The following is a 16,439-nucleotide window of genomic DNA, read 5'->3' as shown; positions in this document are numbered from 1 at the left end:
ATGTCTTATGTGAAAAAGTGGTTCACAGACATGTGGTTGCATCCATTCTGAGGAGTAGTGGTGTAGTGGGATAAAGCCTTGTGACTTGAAGGTTAGGTTGCTGACCTGAAGGCTGCCAGGTTCGAATCCCACCTGGGGAGAGCGCGGATGAGCTCCCTCTATTAGCTCCAGCTCCATGCGGGGACATGAGAGAAGCCTCCCACTAGGATGGTAAAAACATCAAAACATCCGGGCGTCCCCTGGGCAACGTCCTTGCAGACGGCCAATTCTCTCACACCAGAAGCGACTCAGGTTGCTTCTGACACGAAAAAAAAAATCCATTCTGAGTTATAATTATAATACAGGAGCAATGTACATTAATAAGCTATATGGCAGGATAGGAACCAAGTAGCCCTCCAGATGTTTTGTACTGCAGTTCTCTGTATCCTTCGGCATTGCCTATACTGTTGTAGAAGTTTCTAGGAGTTGCAATCCAACAAGATCTGCTACTCTCTTACACTACACTATTACATACTCAATTTGGCAGTGACAAACCCAGTTAATGGAGTGTTGTGCAGCTTCTGGGTGGTATGGCTGTGTTCTAGCAGCATTTTTTCCTGACGTTTCACCTGCACTTGTGCCCTTCCCAGCCATGCAGCAGCATCAGTAGCAGCAAGTGCCTGGGGCATACAGAGCAATTGGAGAACCTTCCTTTGCAAAGAAATAAAGAAAAAGTTGTGGAGAAAGAGACAGAGAGAGACAAGAGTCCACTGGGATGGGATGCCCGAGACTGGAACCGCCTGAGGAGAAGGCAGGACTCAAGAGGCCACGATCTCTCTTTCCTCCCGAGGAGCCCACCTTTTCCGAGGCCTTGATCCCCAAGAAGGAACAAACAAATGAATGAAGAGAGGACCGAAGTCAAGAAAGGGAGGGAGGACAATGCAATGGAGGGATGGAGGGAGCCTGGAGAAAGAAGGCCAGTGGAAATTAGAACAGAGGCTTCTATTGACCCCCGGGCCAGACCTTGGATATACCTGTCCTAAGGAGTTCTGAGATTTATAGTTTGGGTAAAACACTCATGCTCCAGTAGAGCATTCAGAATGTATCACTAAACTACAAACTCCAGGTTTTCCTAGAAACCAAGCCCTCCCAGCATGTTATGCATAAAATCTGAAACATGTGTGGTCAGAGTGTGGTCAATGTGGCAAAAGGTATTAATGAGGAATAACAAAAAAAATTAGGTGACTCTGCAACTAGTTGCTTTGCTTCAGTTTACTGCAAAATGTTCCCCATCCCCCTGCTGAGTTAATTGAATGGAAACTACTTTTGCACTCTGAACCTAGCTTGTGTTGACTGCACTCTGAACTGCAAAGGGGGAGTGTGAAAAGAGGAGAGAGAAATTGGGCCATTAAAAGCACCAGAAAAATGGGATGACAGAGGACTGGTTGGGCCTGTCCCAGCCAAACTGGGGCATTGAGGGGTATGAGGAAGTGTTTTGATTGTGTAGTGTGAAAGAGATGTGGTGGGGGGGGGGGTCATTACCCTTCCCTGCTGCATAGGCTCACTTACTAATAGAAACAGGAATACTCTTGCTGACCCAGTATTTGGGAGTTTACAGTGAAGTCCTGAACTATGTGCAAGCTAGAAGGTGTGATGCTTAACAAAGGAGGCAGGAGTTGTGGCTGATGACAGTTGGGTGAAGCATTTCTCAAACGAGTGGCTTCACACTCAACTAATGAGGAGCAGAGTCATACTGTTCTCAGTAGAATACATCTCCCCAAGCCCCCAGGCTCTCACTCCCAGTTAGGCCTGTGATTAAATAAACCTTGTGCTAACAATATCTCCAAGCCCTTTCCCCTGACTCTTGCTTACATTGGATAATTTTTTTCCAAGTGCTTTTTCTCACCTCAGGACAGTGGACAGTTGGAAAAGGCAAGAGGCTCACAATTTTGCTCTCCCAGTCAGAGCCACTGTCTAGAGGCAGGATAAGGGGGGCTACTGTAAAAGGAAAAAATCCATTAGGGTTATGTACATGAAGCATTTGTAAGTACAGTGGACCCTCAGTATCTGCTTGGCTTTGGTTCCAGAACTTGAGTAATAACCAGTTGGAAATTATGTTCCCACTAATTACTTACATTTTAATCTAGACCAGTGGTACCCAACCTTTATATGGACCACAGCCTCACCACTACTACACTATTGCAGCAAGAGCAACTGATTTTGTGAAAGCCTCTTATAGAGCTGAGGCAACTGGGATGTTGGGAGGGGAGAGGCTTACTACCCATGAAAGGCGCAACAACAAGCCTCCTGACTGCTGCTTCTCCTCCTTTCTCCTCCCGAAGGAAGTTCCATGTGGCGCCTGGAAGTGGGGGCACCTTGGTGTCTCCATTTTTAGGCCTGTTTCTGGGATTATTTGGGTGCTGATTCAGAAAATTGCATTGGATAGACCACATCAGCTTTAGATTATTGAATATGGTTTTCTATGGGTGAGCAGATGATGACTACTGGATGGCATATGTTTTGTTATCAGAAACTAGAACTAGCGTGGTCTATCCAATGCAATTTTCTGAATCAGCACCTCAAATAACCTAGGCGAATCTAAAATTGACCAAAAACTGATTTGTACTAATGGGCCCTGGTCAAAGTGGTCCCTGGTCAAAGTTGTCCCCAGTCAAACTGGTCCCCGATCAAAGTGATCCCTGGTCAAAACAAGGTTGGGAACCACTGATCCTAGACCCTGGTTAGACCTTGGGGCTTCTAATACTTAAGAATGGTTTACTGTGAAGATGAGCCTTGTGTATCAATCAGTCTCATGACTGCCTTTCTCTCTCTCTCCCTCTCTCTAGCTCTCTCCTGGGTCTGAAGATGATGAGGGACATGATAGCTCCAGTCGAGAAAATCTTGGCCGAATCCAGTTTAGTGTTGGCTACAATTTCCAGGAGTCTACCCTAACTGTCAAAATACTGAAAGCTCAGGAGCTGCCAGCCAAGGATTTCAGTGGCACAAGTGACCCTTTTGTCAAAATTTACCTCCTACCAGATAAAAAACATAAGCTGGAGACCAAGGTGAAAAGGAAGAACTTAAACCCCCATTGGAATGAGACTTTTCTCTTTGAAGGTAGGTGATATGATCCGGGTTTAGGCAGCTGGTTACAGAGACAAAGGATTTATTCTCACTCCAGGCAAGTTGCTTAACAAATACATACCTTCGAACTGTGCCAATCTGGCAAGGAAAATCCTGACTAATGCTCTGCTATTAATACTCCCACTATTTCAGATGCTTTTAAAATGTCCTGATTTCTTTCTTCACTTTCTCCCTTTGCCTTCATCTTACTTGACTTACTTCAAAGTGCTGCATTAACAAGTGGGGGGAGGTGGGGGGGGGGGTCGGAGAGTGCCTGTCCTGCTTGGCTAAGCTGGCTTTCCTGGCTTGTGAGTTCTTCCACATTAGCAGGCAGTCCCCGAATTTCAATTATCCAACTTACATATGACTCCTAGTTGCAAACGGGGGTGAGACAACAGGAAGTAATAGGTAATCTACCCCTAGGAAGAGAAATTTCCTATGCTATCCAAAATTAAATAGATATTTATTTTTGGCTGGAGTTCCACTTAAAATGTACCTTGTATACAAATTCAGCTTAAGAACAAGCCTACAGAACATATCTTCTTCCTAACTGGGTGCTGCCTGTAATCACTTTCGCCATCTTGAATGCACTCTGGTGGTGCTTTGCCACACATATCCTGGTTTTCATCTATGAAATGTTGGAGGGAACACAAATGTATTCTGCACCTCACATTTCCATCCCTGTTAAATATATATTACTGTTTCCTTTCATTGTCAGAACATTACAATGGTGAAATAATTCGTGGGAAAGACTGCCAATGCAAGAGTGCAGAATGGTTCTAGCCAAATGGGAACAGAGGGTCTGCTGACATGGAATAAAACATTAAAATCATTTAAGCCATGATGTCTACCTTCTGCCAATAATCAGGGATAGTGGACTTCTGGAAATGATTCAGCATGGCTTGAGCTCCACATAGGAGCTCCAACATTTCATATTCACTCACACGGAGGCTGCACCACCGCAGTAGTGTTGCAGTGGCTGTCAATCATATAGTGTTGACGTAACCTGTACTCAGAATAAATGATATCAGCTTCAAACACTATCACATGAAGTTGGAGGTATGGACATATTTTAGAAATGGACAGTCTTCTGCTTTATGGAACTGCATCTAAAGGCAGTGGGGGGAGCTCATGACCCTAATAAGTGGAGTCACCTCACCTCAAAGTGAATAGAATATCTAATACAAGAATGTATAAGGTGGGAGAAATTATATCTTTGGGCCCTTTCACATTACATTGTGACTTCTCTTTAACTTCCTTATGTCCATCAATCAAATTCTGGGATTTGAAGTTAAAGGAGGGGCACTTACAGTTCTCATCTAGGGAACTCCTCTAGTGTTTCTTACAAAACTACAAGCCCCATGATATCCCATAGGATGTTGCCACAGCCGTTACAATGAAATCAAAGTGCTATAATAAATAACTTTGTAGTGTTATTTATATTTCGCCCTGAGTCCCCTTGGGGAGAGAGAGTGGAATATAAATAAAGTTTTATATTATTATATATTATTATATTAAAGTGTTTTGTGACTGTTCATAAATAGACACAGACAATACCTGAGAATGTTGAAGAAACTTCAAATCCCATTTTATTTCATTAGTAAATTGTGTTGATATATCCTTCCTGAGGACAGTTTTTGCAATGGAAGCAGAGGGCAATGCGACAAGGAAGTTGTCCTCAGGAGGCATGATGACACCCAAAGCTTTTTTTTTTCAGCTGAGGAACTCCCTTAAGTGGCTGGGATGGGGTGAGGAGCTGACACAGCTGTGGACATTGTCTACTTCCCTAGACTTGTGTTTTTTCAAATTCTGCTCCTCCAGATGTTTTGGACTTCAGCCCCCACACTTCCTAACAGCTGGTAAGCTTACTGGGATTTCTGGGAGCTGAAGTCCAAAATACCTGGAGAATCAGAATTTGAGAAACACCGCTCTAGACCATCACATGAGACTCAAAGATATGCTCTGCATAGTTGCCAGCCTAGGTGGCTCTCACAGGAAATGACTGTCAAGGTAGGAGCCCTGGCTTTTGACCAGTGAGGAAGGTGAAGGTGAAATCTAGGGTCTAACAACTGCTTGACCTAAATAACCGCTGGTACCATCAATGGATCTTGTCTCATTTCTTTCCATTCTATTAGGTTTTTCTCTCAGTTCTCTCAATGCATTCCCCATACATATTTGTTTCTTCCTCGGGGGGACACCTTTAGTTTTCACCTACATAACATTCATTTTGAAGCGTTGTAAAAAAGCAACAGGATCATAGAGGCCTCATAGCTTGGTTCCCTGGGAGAAAAAGAGAGAGAGTTTAGATAAGATAAGTGGCCATCGTGTCTATGAACAAATGATCTGTGCATGATCAGCTTTAATTTTTTTAAGGCAAAAAACATTTAGAGGATGAAGGGAAGACAGCAAGATCATGGACTCCTCCAGTTTGGTCAACCTGAGTTTTCCCAGAGTTGTTACCTCCATATCCACTTATTCCATTTTTTGGAGGCTGTTTCTAGCCATTTTTGTATTCTACTCTAGGGCTTTTCCAAAGATTTATGAAATCCTAGACATAGTTTACTGAGGTGATCCTATGGTTTGAAAGACAAAATGTCTCTTCACTGGCTTTTTTGAATCAATTATGAGGTTACAGTGCAAAAGTGTCATTTCACTGATGCACTAATGTATTATAACTCTTTAAAATGAACAAGAGAAAGAAGGAATGATTATTAATTTGCTTGAATATGTATGAAAATTAAAAAAGAAATCCAATTGAAGGATGGAGTCAACGTATTGTAGCTAGTACTGGGAATTGCCAGAAAATATTCTTATACTGCAGAAATGTAAATTAGTTATTTTAAAAACTCAAGGACTATAGCAGCATATAATATAACCTCCGCATAAATAAGGAAAAATTAGGAAATGGGCTATTGTGTACACAGTCCATTTTAACATGTGATGTATTTTAACCCATATCATATCTGTGTTTTGAGAAGTAAATCCCACAAAAACAAGAGACTGCAGCAAAGCCTACATCATTCATCCCTTAGGTTTGGCATCATCTCATACGTGGTCCATCTATTCTTTTTGGTCCATTCGTGCTACTTACCCTTTCTTTCCTCTACTTGATCTACTGTTTTTCTTGCTGCCAAATTGGATCATATCTGTAGTCCATCACATTTAGTAGCTATCCTCAGAAGAGCAGCTAGTGCTTTATACTCTACAACGAGGCCAAAAACCTTCGCTGGTGATCTGAATGCAGTGACAGATAAGGTCTGGGATACTTTCCTGGCCCTTAGAGCAACCAATCAGTTCCCTGAAGCATTGCATTTGATTGATGAAATTGGATTACTACTCATTCATCTGAAATGCCTACAAATGTTATTCAAGGCTACAAGATTGCCCAGAAGCATAGGATTCCATCATTTAGTTGGGCTAATCTTGACCCTTTCTTTACCAGTAGTCCAAATGCATACAGGCAGTCCCCAAGTTACATACAGGTCCCATCTACACAGCCATGTAAAATCCAGATTATCTGCTTTGAACCGGATTATATGAGTCTACACTGCCATATAATCCAGTGCAAAGCAGATATGGATGTTATATGGCAGTGTGGATGGGCCTTACATAGTTAAATCCGGGGCTTAAAAGGAAGTGAGAAAAATCAAACCCTAGGAAGGGAAATAAACTCCTGAAAGAATTATCATGGGGAAAAGGTGGCTCAACTGAAGCTTGATCACCAATCCTTGTTTCCACAAGAAGCCAATTTTTCAAAATTCAATTCTCACTGGGACAGAAAGCGAGGTGAAATCTTCTGAAGAGGGGCACAGATAGCAAAACACACATCACAGGGGAGTCAACCCTTCCCTGTGCTATCCAAAGTTAATATTATTATTATTATTATTATTATTAATAATAATAATAATAATAATAATAACTTTATTTATGCCCCACTCCATCTCCCAAAGGACTCGAGGCGGCTTACACTGGGACAAGCCCAAAACAGTATTACAGCAATAAAAACAGTAACACAATAAAATCACAGTATAATAACACATTTTACAAAAGTTAAAATAACTTAAAACATAGACAGTAATCCCAATCAGTAGTTAAGCACCAAAAGACATGGGCCATTTTAAGGAGAACTGGAAACCTGAAAGTGTATAATCTTCGGTGACTAGGGATGGGAGCGACTAAAGGCAATAAAGTGCATGGAATGGCCAAGGCCTAGGTAAAGTGCTAATTATCAGTTAGGAGAAGGCACCTGTGAACATCCATGTTTTCAGATTCTTCCGGAAGGAATCCAAGATGGGAGCTAATCTAATCTCCTTTGGGAGGGAGTTCCAAAGCCTGGGGGCCACCATCGAGAAGGTCCTCTCTCTCATCCCCGCCAACCGCACTTGAAACGGAGGCGGGATCGAGAGGAGGACCTCCCCAGCAGAGTTTAGAGCCCGTGTGGGTTCATAGGGGAAGATGTGTTCACGAAGATAGGCAGGTCCTATCACCTGCACCTTGAATTGGGACCGGAAACTGATCGGCAGCCAGTGGAGCTCTGTGTATATTGGTTCAACATACACTTTAAAAATGTACCTGTTCTGACTTACATATGCATTCAACTTAAAAACAAACCTACAGAACCTATTTTGTTCATAGCTTGGTACTGCCTGTACTCGCTAATGTGGACAAGACCAACAATAGCCATTTTTGCCCAAATCCAGGCTGGGTTCTCTTTACTGCAGTTCCCTACCTTTGTATTCTTAGCTCTTCATCTGTTTTTTGTTTTTGTTTGTTTTTTTTGTTTTTTGTTGTTCTTTTGCTTCTCGCAGGTTTTCCCTATGAGAAAGTGGTTCAGCGGGTGCTGTATCTACAGGTTTTGGATTATGATCGGTTCAGTCGCAATGACCCCATTGGGGAAGTATCTATTCCCCTCAACAAGGTGGACTTGACCCAGATGCAAACATTCTGGAAAGACCTAAAACCCTGCAGTGATGGCAGTGTAAGATATTTTGCATTTCTTTTACATTGAAAGTTGGACAGATTAAAGTTTAGTGCATATGGTGGGGATGATGAGAAAAAAAAACCTGTATCTAATATGACCAGAGAATTCCTTGGCTTGTTCAATGGCTGTCTTCTGGTCCAGAGTTTGGAAATTTTACTTTTGAACTGTGTTTTCCAGAACCTACCAGCCAAGATTGCCAGAGAAAAGTTGCCAGCTGCTCCTCTTAATAACAATTTTAAATGAGAGCAGCTTTGAGACCATAAGATCCTTCTGACATAGTGGGGGGAAGTTGTCAAACTATTTTAAAGATGGTAAAAGGGTCAGGATAAAATGTTCTTCATGTTTCTGAACCTATGCAATTGTCTATCAGGAACAAAAAGGTTAGTTATAGCAAACTCACTGGTTATGGAATAATGATTACAGAATTGCTTTATATACATCCCAAAGGCATCCTTTGCTTCCAGAACAAAATTAATGACTGTCTTGTGTGGATGGTTCCTGGGAGATATTAATGTTAAAACAAATGGTCTTTTAAAAATTATTAATTGTTGAAAATACTCAAGTGTAGTTTTACCACAAATCTTGCCTCCTTCTTAAAGACTCAGAACCTGGCTTGTTTTCCATTGAAATCCAAAATGGCGGTAGACCCTTTCACAATTATTCAATTAACGCACTATGATTCCACTTTAATTCCCATGTGTCCATCCTTTGGAGTTCTGAAGTTTGCAATAAATAGAGGAATATTAAGAATTCTTGGCCAAAGTGCCCCTGACCAAATCACAAACTTGGGATTTTTTAGGATGCAGTCATTGTATTATAGTGGGATCATATTGCTATAATTATGCTCAGTGAATGTATTCCAAGTTCCCATGTTATTTCAAAACAGCTCCCCATCTACATCTCATATAATGCAGTCAGTGTAGACTCATATAATGCAGTTTAGTACAGTTAAACTACATTATTTGTGTCTAAACTGACCATATAATGCAGTTCCAAACAGCAATATTTGGCAGTGTAGATCAGGCATGGGCAAACTTTGGCCCTCCAGGTGTTTTGGACTTCATCTCATACAATTCCTAACAGCCAGTGTGTTGTTTTTTTTCAGCCGAAATCAGGTTATAAACACACCTTTTTAACATTTGCTTTTTACTTTTTAACCCAATACCTCCCACACTTTGGCTAAACATCGTTTAACCACCCCCTCTTTTAACCCAGTTACTTCCAGGTTTTACAGCATGTGTAGAAGGGCCCCTACATTATCTGGCAGTATAGGCTCATATAATCCAGTTCAAAACAGGTAAACAAGTCATGCCAGACTAATCTTATCTCTTTTTTTGATAGAGTTAGAAGCTTGATAGATGCAGGAAATGCTGTGGACGTAGCATATCTTGATTTCAGTAAGGCCTTTGATCTTCTGGCAAACACACTAATCAAATGTGGGTTAGGCAATGCTACTATTAAATGGATCTGTAATTGGTTAAGTGACCGAACCCAAAGGGTGCTCATCAATGGTTCCACTTCATCCTGGAAATAAATGATTAGTGGAGTGCTGCAGGGTTCGGTCCTGGGCCCAGTACTGTTCAAAATCTTTATTAATGACTTAGATCATTGGTTCTCAACCTGGAGTCCCCAGATGTTTTTGGCATACAACTCCCAGAAATCCCAGCCAGTTTACCATCTGTTAGGATTTCTGGGAGTTGAAGGCAAAAAACATCTGGGGACCCCAGGTTGAGAACCACTGATCTATTATCTGGGATCAAATCCTGGGATATAGGGCAGTGTAGATCCAGCCTGAGAAGAACCGATACTAAGCATTAGTGATGATGAGCAAGGGTATTCATTCTCTGCTAACTTTATTTTTCCTGCAGGGAAGCCGAGGAGAATTGCTCCTATCCCTTTGCTACAACCCTTCTGCTAACTCCATCGTTGTGAATATTATCAAAGCTCGGAATCTTAAAGCCATGGACATTGGGGGAACATCAGGTATTTGGTATTCCAGAACAACCCTTCTGTGCAGTGACAAGCAGTCTCAGATCTAACGGGAATCACAAATTGTCATTCTGTTTGTAGGTTTGATCATTTACAAGCTTCTAGCATATTTGGCTATGATTTGGCAGAGGCCCTTTGATAGACATAATTCTTGTCTTTTCTTTGCTTGGTTTTAGTATCCTCTTTTGTGATATAGGAGCCATTTCTGTCATAAGCTTATTTATGCCCAATTTTTTCCAGTTGGCAAAGAGCAAGCCAGTGTGGAGTAGTGCATTGGACTAGAGTGCTGGAGACCAGGTTTGGAATTTCTACTCCGCTGTAAAAAATTACTGGGTGACCTATGACAAGTCACACTTTTGATTTTCCTCTGGCAGTTATCAAGGCTAGACTGTGCCATCGGTTCAGGCTCGTAATGAGAATAAGGGATGTCAATCCTTGCTTGTCCAAAAGCCTGACATTTTTCTCATGAAACAGGTTTTTTGGCTCAGTTTTGAGCAAGCCATCTCCATTTGCAAGACTGTTTTTGCACAAATTCTGCAAATTGCCTTGACACAAAATACAACTGCTGCTGTCTTGTTGCATGGCCTTCCAAAAAGGAGAAGCTGGAAGAGAGTTGGTTGTATCATTTTGTTCAACAGACCTGCCATCTGGTGCATGCTGTGGGTGACTATCCTTTGCTTAACATAAGGGGAAAACAGTTTTGCACAGAGACTTCATGTGAAAATTGCTGAAATCTTAATTGGAGTGAGAGGAATGCTCATACATTTACTCATACGCAGGAAGCATAAGTGGATTTTTTCCTGCTGTTAGTGTAGATGGATAAAAATATGAAAATTTTGTCAAGAATAAGAAATTTAGCAAATGTTATTTTACATCCTTCAAGGTGATTCCCAAATAAACTGAGGAGCCACAGGTTTCTGGGAAGGCTCTTCCTCATAATAATGAGGCAACACACTTTTCAGTTCAATTATTAAGGTATTAACTGAAATGTAACTTACCTCTTCTGTGCCCCAGGATGTGACATGGAAGTACTTCCTTCAGCCTCCTTGCTGAAGCTCAACAGGGTTGGGGTCTGATCAGTGGGTGGGTGAGAAGTTACCTCTGAACCCCATGTGTAACATGCTGGTTTCCATGAGGGGAAAATGTAGAATATAAATGTGTCTAAAATAGATATATTAAAAGCTGGCACTATTAATAGAACCATCAAAGAACCCTACAGCTATGTACTTGGTTCATTTCCCTGTATTGAGTTGGTTTTCATGGGTCCTATACATTTGTTTTTAATTTGGAAACATTTCAGGCCTATGCTTTCCAGCAATCACAAAGTAAGTCAAGAGTGACCTCAAAGGTAAGACAATGTTGGAATGTGATAGTTAAGGAGTTAAAAAAAAAAACCACACCAACCCCATAGGCACTCCCGAAAGCTGTAGTATCTCCAAGTACCTTCACTTCCTTCTGTTATCCTTCTCAAAATGTCAATGGGATATGAATACACAGTGAGCAGCCTTCTGGTGATTACGTCCTCCTTTTCCTGTTCCAGACCCTTATGTAAAGGTGTGGCTGATGTACAAAGACAAGCGGGTGGAGAAGAAGAAGACAGTGGTGATGAAGAGGTGCTTGAATCCTGTCTTCAATGAGTCCTTCATCTTTGACATCCCCACAGAGAAGCTGAGGGAGACAACCATTATCATCACTGTCATGGATAAGGATAAGCTCAGCCGGAATGATGTCATTGGGAAGGTGAGATGTGCTCTGAGCTCAAACACTCCCTGGGTTCTTCTCAAGGCCTTTTCAGTGGAGGTTTTGTGAATCAGAGCAAGAGGTAAGTGGACAGAAAGGGAGTAGATAGGAAGTTGCCAGAGCAGGATACAGATGGACGTGAGGTGAGAAGTGGAGCACCTACTTCTGGAACTGGTTTTTATTGTGTGACATAGTGGTAAACGGAAGTACAGGTTCTCATCATGTTGCTCCCTATAGCAACACTCCCTATAGCAACAACCCATAAGAAGCATCTAAAAAGTAGACAACTATATAGATCTATATACAAAATTACATGTCTTGCTGTATACAGCTTCTTCAGGAACAGGTCTTTTGAAAAGTTCATGATTTTTACCCATGAAAAAACAGAGGTTGCTTCCCAAGCAACATAGAAAAATACGGATTAAAACATAGATAGCTTGTGACATTACACTGTAGTTGGGGCAATCTGTCCCAACTACATTGGGGATTGCAGCTATTCTGCTCCAACTATAGCAGAGATTACAGCTAAAATAATACATCATGGTGGAAATCCATAAGTAGCTGGAATCCATAAGTAGTGGAGAAAGAGATATTATCTTGCAAAGAAAAAGTCCTGGGGCTTTGACCCTGCAAGCCCTAACTCCACCATAACACTGATGTTATCCAACTCAGGATGTTCAGGCACATATCCAGCCACTGCCAGAGCCACGTACCAAGCAAATATCCAGTTCAAGCAAAAAGTCCTGCAACGGGATAAATATGTATTAAAAAAAGTTTATTACTCTTGTTAACTGAGCAGTATAAGTGTATTTTTCAACATCATAACCATGAAATAATTCATGAGCCTTAGAAAAAGAACTACCAATGTGCAGCCTCCTCATTCTATTCCAAGTTGGGGCTTTAAGAAAAGGGTTGTATGGCTTTCCCGCTAGGCAGATTATTCCTGAATCAAATGCCACAAGGGGGGGGGGGGGGGGACTTGGTTTGACTCAATTAGATTTTCACATATTTCTTTATAGAAGGAGATTATATTATTTATCTTTTCGCCTTCTGTCATATACCTGAACGGCAGGGCCAACCACCACAGGGGGCAACAAGTCCATTCTTAATATTACTGCTGCCACACCCACAGCTGTGCCAAGGACAAACCACTGAAAAGAGGAACCTCATCACTAGACGATCTTCTGTATAACTCTGAGCAGATATGAGTGGATCAATAGTAAAAAAAAACATTAAGATGTGTTGGGTGGAAGGGTGTCAGCAAAGGGATGAGCATGAGTATCCGCAACTGTCAAGAACCATCTCCCACACCTGCCTGCATAGCCCTCAGAGGATTCCCCAGTGTGGCCATCTATGCTGCTCTCCAGAAATATTGTCCTGTTTTAAGTGAAGATAACCATGGTAGAACTTGGAAAGACATACATCCAAAGTGTGCATTCTGGAGATAAGCTCTACTCCCTCCCCTGAGTTTCTCCTGGGCCCTTATTTAGAATTCAATTGGATGTCAGACTGCGACAGCTAGCATCTTCCATTTCAGTGAAGCCATGAATTCACCCCACGCTTTTAGTCAGACTTTGAAAATAACATACCTAGGTACACCTTGTATAGATCCTTTAAAGTTCTGACTAAAACCCAAACTAAATCTCTGAGTCCACTCCTAGTAGTTTTCCAATATGGCACAGTAAACATGGGTTGAGTTTCAAGCTGGATACTGGGTAAAGCAAATGATAGGTTCCATTTCCAGATGTAATTCTGTGCCGATTTACTCAACAAGGTCAATTGTCCCTTGTGATTTGGTGTTTCTTTTGCAGGGGTGTATAGCAGTAGAGCCAAATGAACTTGAAAGGGATATGAAATGCAAATGCGTAGTTCTCACAGAAGAACTGGTGTTTAAAATTTCAAGATTATAACATAGCACTTTAGAAAAAATTAATTGGCTCTGAAACTGATTTAAATTAACTATATATAATTCTGATTTTCTTAATGCAACAATGATAAATTAACACACAATTCTTGTTATTATAGTCATATGCTGCAGAGAGCCAATTATTCCCTAATGCAGCATTCTATTAGAAAAAGCAACATGTATATTAGATTAAAATCAGCATCGCATGAGCCCAGCATGAAAAGGATGAGAATTCAAGCACATCAAAATTGTTTACAGAAAGCATGCTTGGCCCACTACTGGGAAATCTCCTTCCTAATGACTAAGATCTGAATCCTATTGGTTAGCTTCAACTAAAGTGAACTCACTGAATCAAATGTTGAATGGTATATTTATGTATATTTAAATCTTATTGATTTAATGGGTCTACTCTCATGGCAGGCCAAAAATAAAATGCAAAACAAACTGTCATGTTCTCAATGTGACTCCGCAGCACACAAAGCTGGTGTTTCACGGTGCAATTCTGTGCAAGTGTGCTTGGAAGGAGGTCCCATTATATCTAGTGAGCAATGGAATTGCAACTTCAGATGTCCAGAAGAATTATTTCATTCTTCGTTTTGCTCAGCGCGCATGAGAAATAGGGTTACTGGCAGGATTTAGGTGTTGTCCATATTTGAGGAACTCCAAAATAAGTAGAAAACTAACTATGTGCACAAGCTGCCTATATGTTTGGATGGCATAAGTTATTTAACCTAGGCAATGAAATCTCAAAGGGAGTTATTAGTTGTTGGCATACTGAAAATAACCTTTTAAAAATCTAATGCATACATAATTTAGCAGTCCTAGGCAAGACATTCATATAGATCAGTGTTACTCGAAGTATTGGTCTATGGCTGACAGTCCCTGGTGGGTTTCCAAGAAAGAAAAATACAGTTGCAGCCAGTAGGCAGAGATATAATACTGATTCTTGGCACACTGTAAAAAAAAAAAAGAATTATTAGTTCCTTACATCAGCTTGGGAAGCACTGATGTAGGTTACTTAAAGCTACTTGAACAATACATAACTCTCTAGAGTTGCTGGATTGCAGCTCCCATTAGCCCTGGCCAGATAGTGAGAGATGATAAGACTTGTACATGTAAGTTCATTCATTCTCTGTCTCTGATAAAGGCCACCAGAATAGAACTGTAACAAATGAGAAATAAATTAGAGCAGAACTTGTCAAGAAGTTTCAGGCGAATGCAACTGAAGGTTTAGAATAGCTTGCTTTCCTCAACCTCTGCCACAGCAATGTGATAATAATGAGTGATTGAATAATTGCTATTATTGTGCAACCTCCAATCAAGTTATGAAGTCACATTTCTTTGAGTGAGAGTCGGGAGGCTCCATTAGTGAATCTGGAAGACAATTCTTGGCTGTCATTGCGTGGGAGAACTTGACACATGCATCCTCCATGCAATGATATAGAAAGCCAGTGGATAAAAATATCCAGAGCTACCAGAGGGATTAACACTTGTTTGCATTGGCATATAACTAAATTTGACACCTCCAACACATTTGTTCGGCAGAAGAGGAATGAAGGGTGGCAGCTGGTGTGGGTGAAAAGCTCCATCAAATTGGGCCTCGCTCTTGGTTTTGCAGTGGCAGCTGTGAAGCCCAAGGCAGTTTAGAGGGAGTCAGTGGTTGGAGATCTCTCTCTGGAAAGAGCTCTGTGCCCAAGTTAGAGTACTCCGTAGCTCCTCGCATGATTGCATTACCCAGTCAGATGGGTTATGCTGTCGTGTAAAATGTATCGCCAGGGGTAGTATGATTGGGAAAAGTCATTCCTCAAAATGTCATTCATCTGTGTATTTCAGAAACATCTGTCTGATCTTATCATTGAGGGATCTTGTCCATTATCTGTAGCTTCGCCTGTGTGCCCTTTTTTAAAAATATGCTCTGCATCCAAGCAACCCTGTTTGGTTATTTTCCTGAACTCCTTCATTTTCCATTCTTGCAGAGTTAGTCTTCTAAAGACACTGCTGTTTTTAATTCCACTTCTGCTGACGATGTAGAAAATAGGAAAATGCACTTCTCTGATATGCTTTCATAAGGGAAAGAAATAAACCTACTGCTTTGTCCTCTTTCTTTAAAATAGGATGCAGGAAAAGCCATTTTTGGTGACCCTTGGCCCCTCCACATTCCTGGACAGATGAATTAAGTTTCCTGGAAACCTGCAGGAGTGCCTACTCACTTTTTATATTAATCACAGAGCCCCCCCCCCCCCCCCAGGTCCGGTGCCGTGTTGAACATAAACAGTGTTGACTAATTTCCACTGTTGCAGTTCTGGAATCATAAACTAGAATTATACCCCACCCCTTCCCCAAAAAAACCCGACTTCAGCATGCAAAAGCCACATCAAGCGGTGGAGCCATATTTGGATTTCAATTGAGATGCAGAAGGATAGTATTTCTAGACCTTTCCCACCAGTGAGTAAGACTGTGGCAATCAGAAGTAGGACCCTATTACAATGTGTCATTGCACCCCACTCACTAGACAGACCATCATTAGACATTGTTCATAGGTGCTAAGGTACCATTGAGGGTGGAGGGGTTGCAAGTCCTGACTCCATTAAATCATTGGATTTCCAATTTTGGCCAGGATGCAATAGTACCTGCCATGTAAGTTGTGTTTCTGGGGATATAGGCTCAGTCTCTACTACCTCTGAATTAAAGAAAATCAATTAACAGTCTTGAGAGCCACTA

General features: G+C 41.3%; 1 protein-coding gene across 8 annotated transcripts in view; it reads left to right on the top strand.

Annotated features, from left to right (window-relative positions):
• Positions 1-16,439, top strand: part of syt7 (synaptotagmin 7) — a 297,131-nt gene that overhangs the window by 263,745 nt on the left and 16,947 nt on the right. For all 8 annotated transcript variants that reach the window (XM_008115862.2, XM_008115861.2, XM_008115863.2 and 5 more), the window contains 4 exons: positions 2,826-3,096; positions 7,911-8,080; positions 9,952-10,066; positions 11,613-11,812. In XM_008115862.2, coding sequence (XP_008114069.1) covers positions 2,826-3,096; positions 7,911-8,080; positions 9,952-10,066; positions 11,613-11,812 — 756 coding nt within the window. The remainder of the gene's footprint in view (positions 1-2,825; positions 3,097-7,910; positions 8,081-9,951; positions 10,067-11,612; positions 11,813-16,439) is intronic.

This window comes from Anolis carolinensis, chromosome 1, assembly GCF_035594765.1.
Source record: "Anolis carolinensis isolate JA03-04 chromosome 1, rAnoCar3.1.pri, whole genome shotgun sequence".
NCBI classification, from domain to species: domain Eukaryota; kingdom Metazoa; phylum Chordata; class Lepidosauria; order Squamata; family Dactyloidae; genus Anolis; species Anolis carolinensis.
The sequence above is the reverse complement of the archived record's forward strand: the minus strand, read 5'-3'. Positions and strand labels throughout refer to the sequence as shown.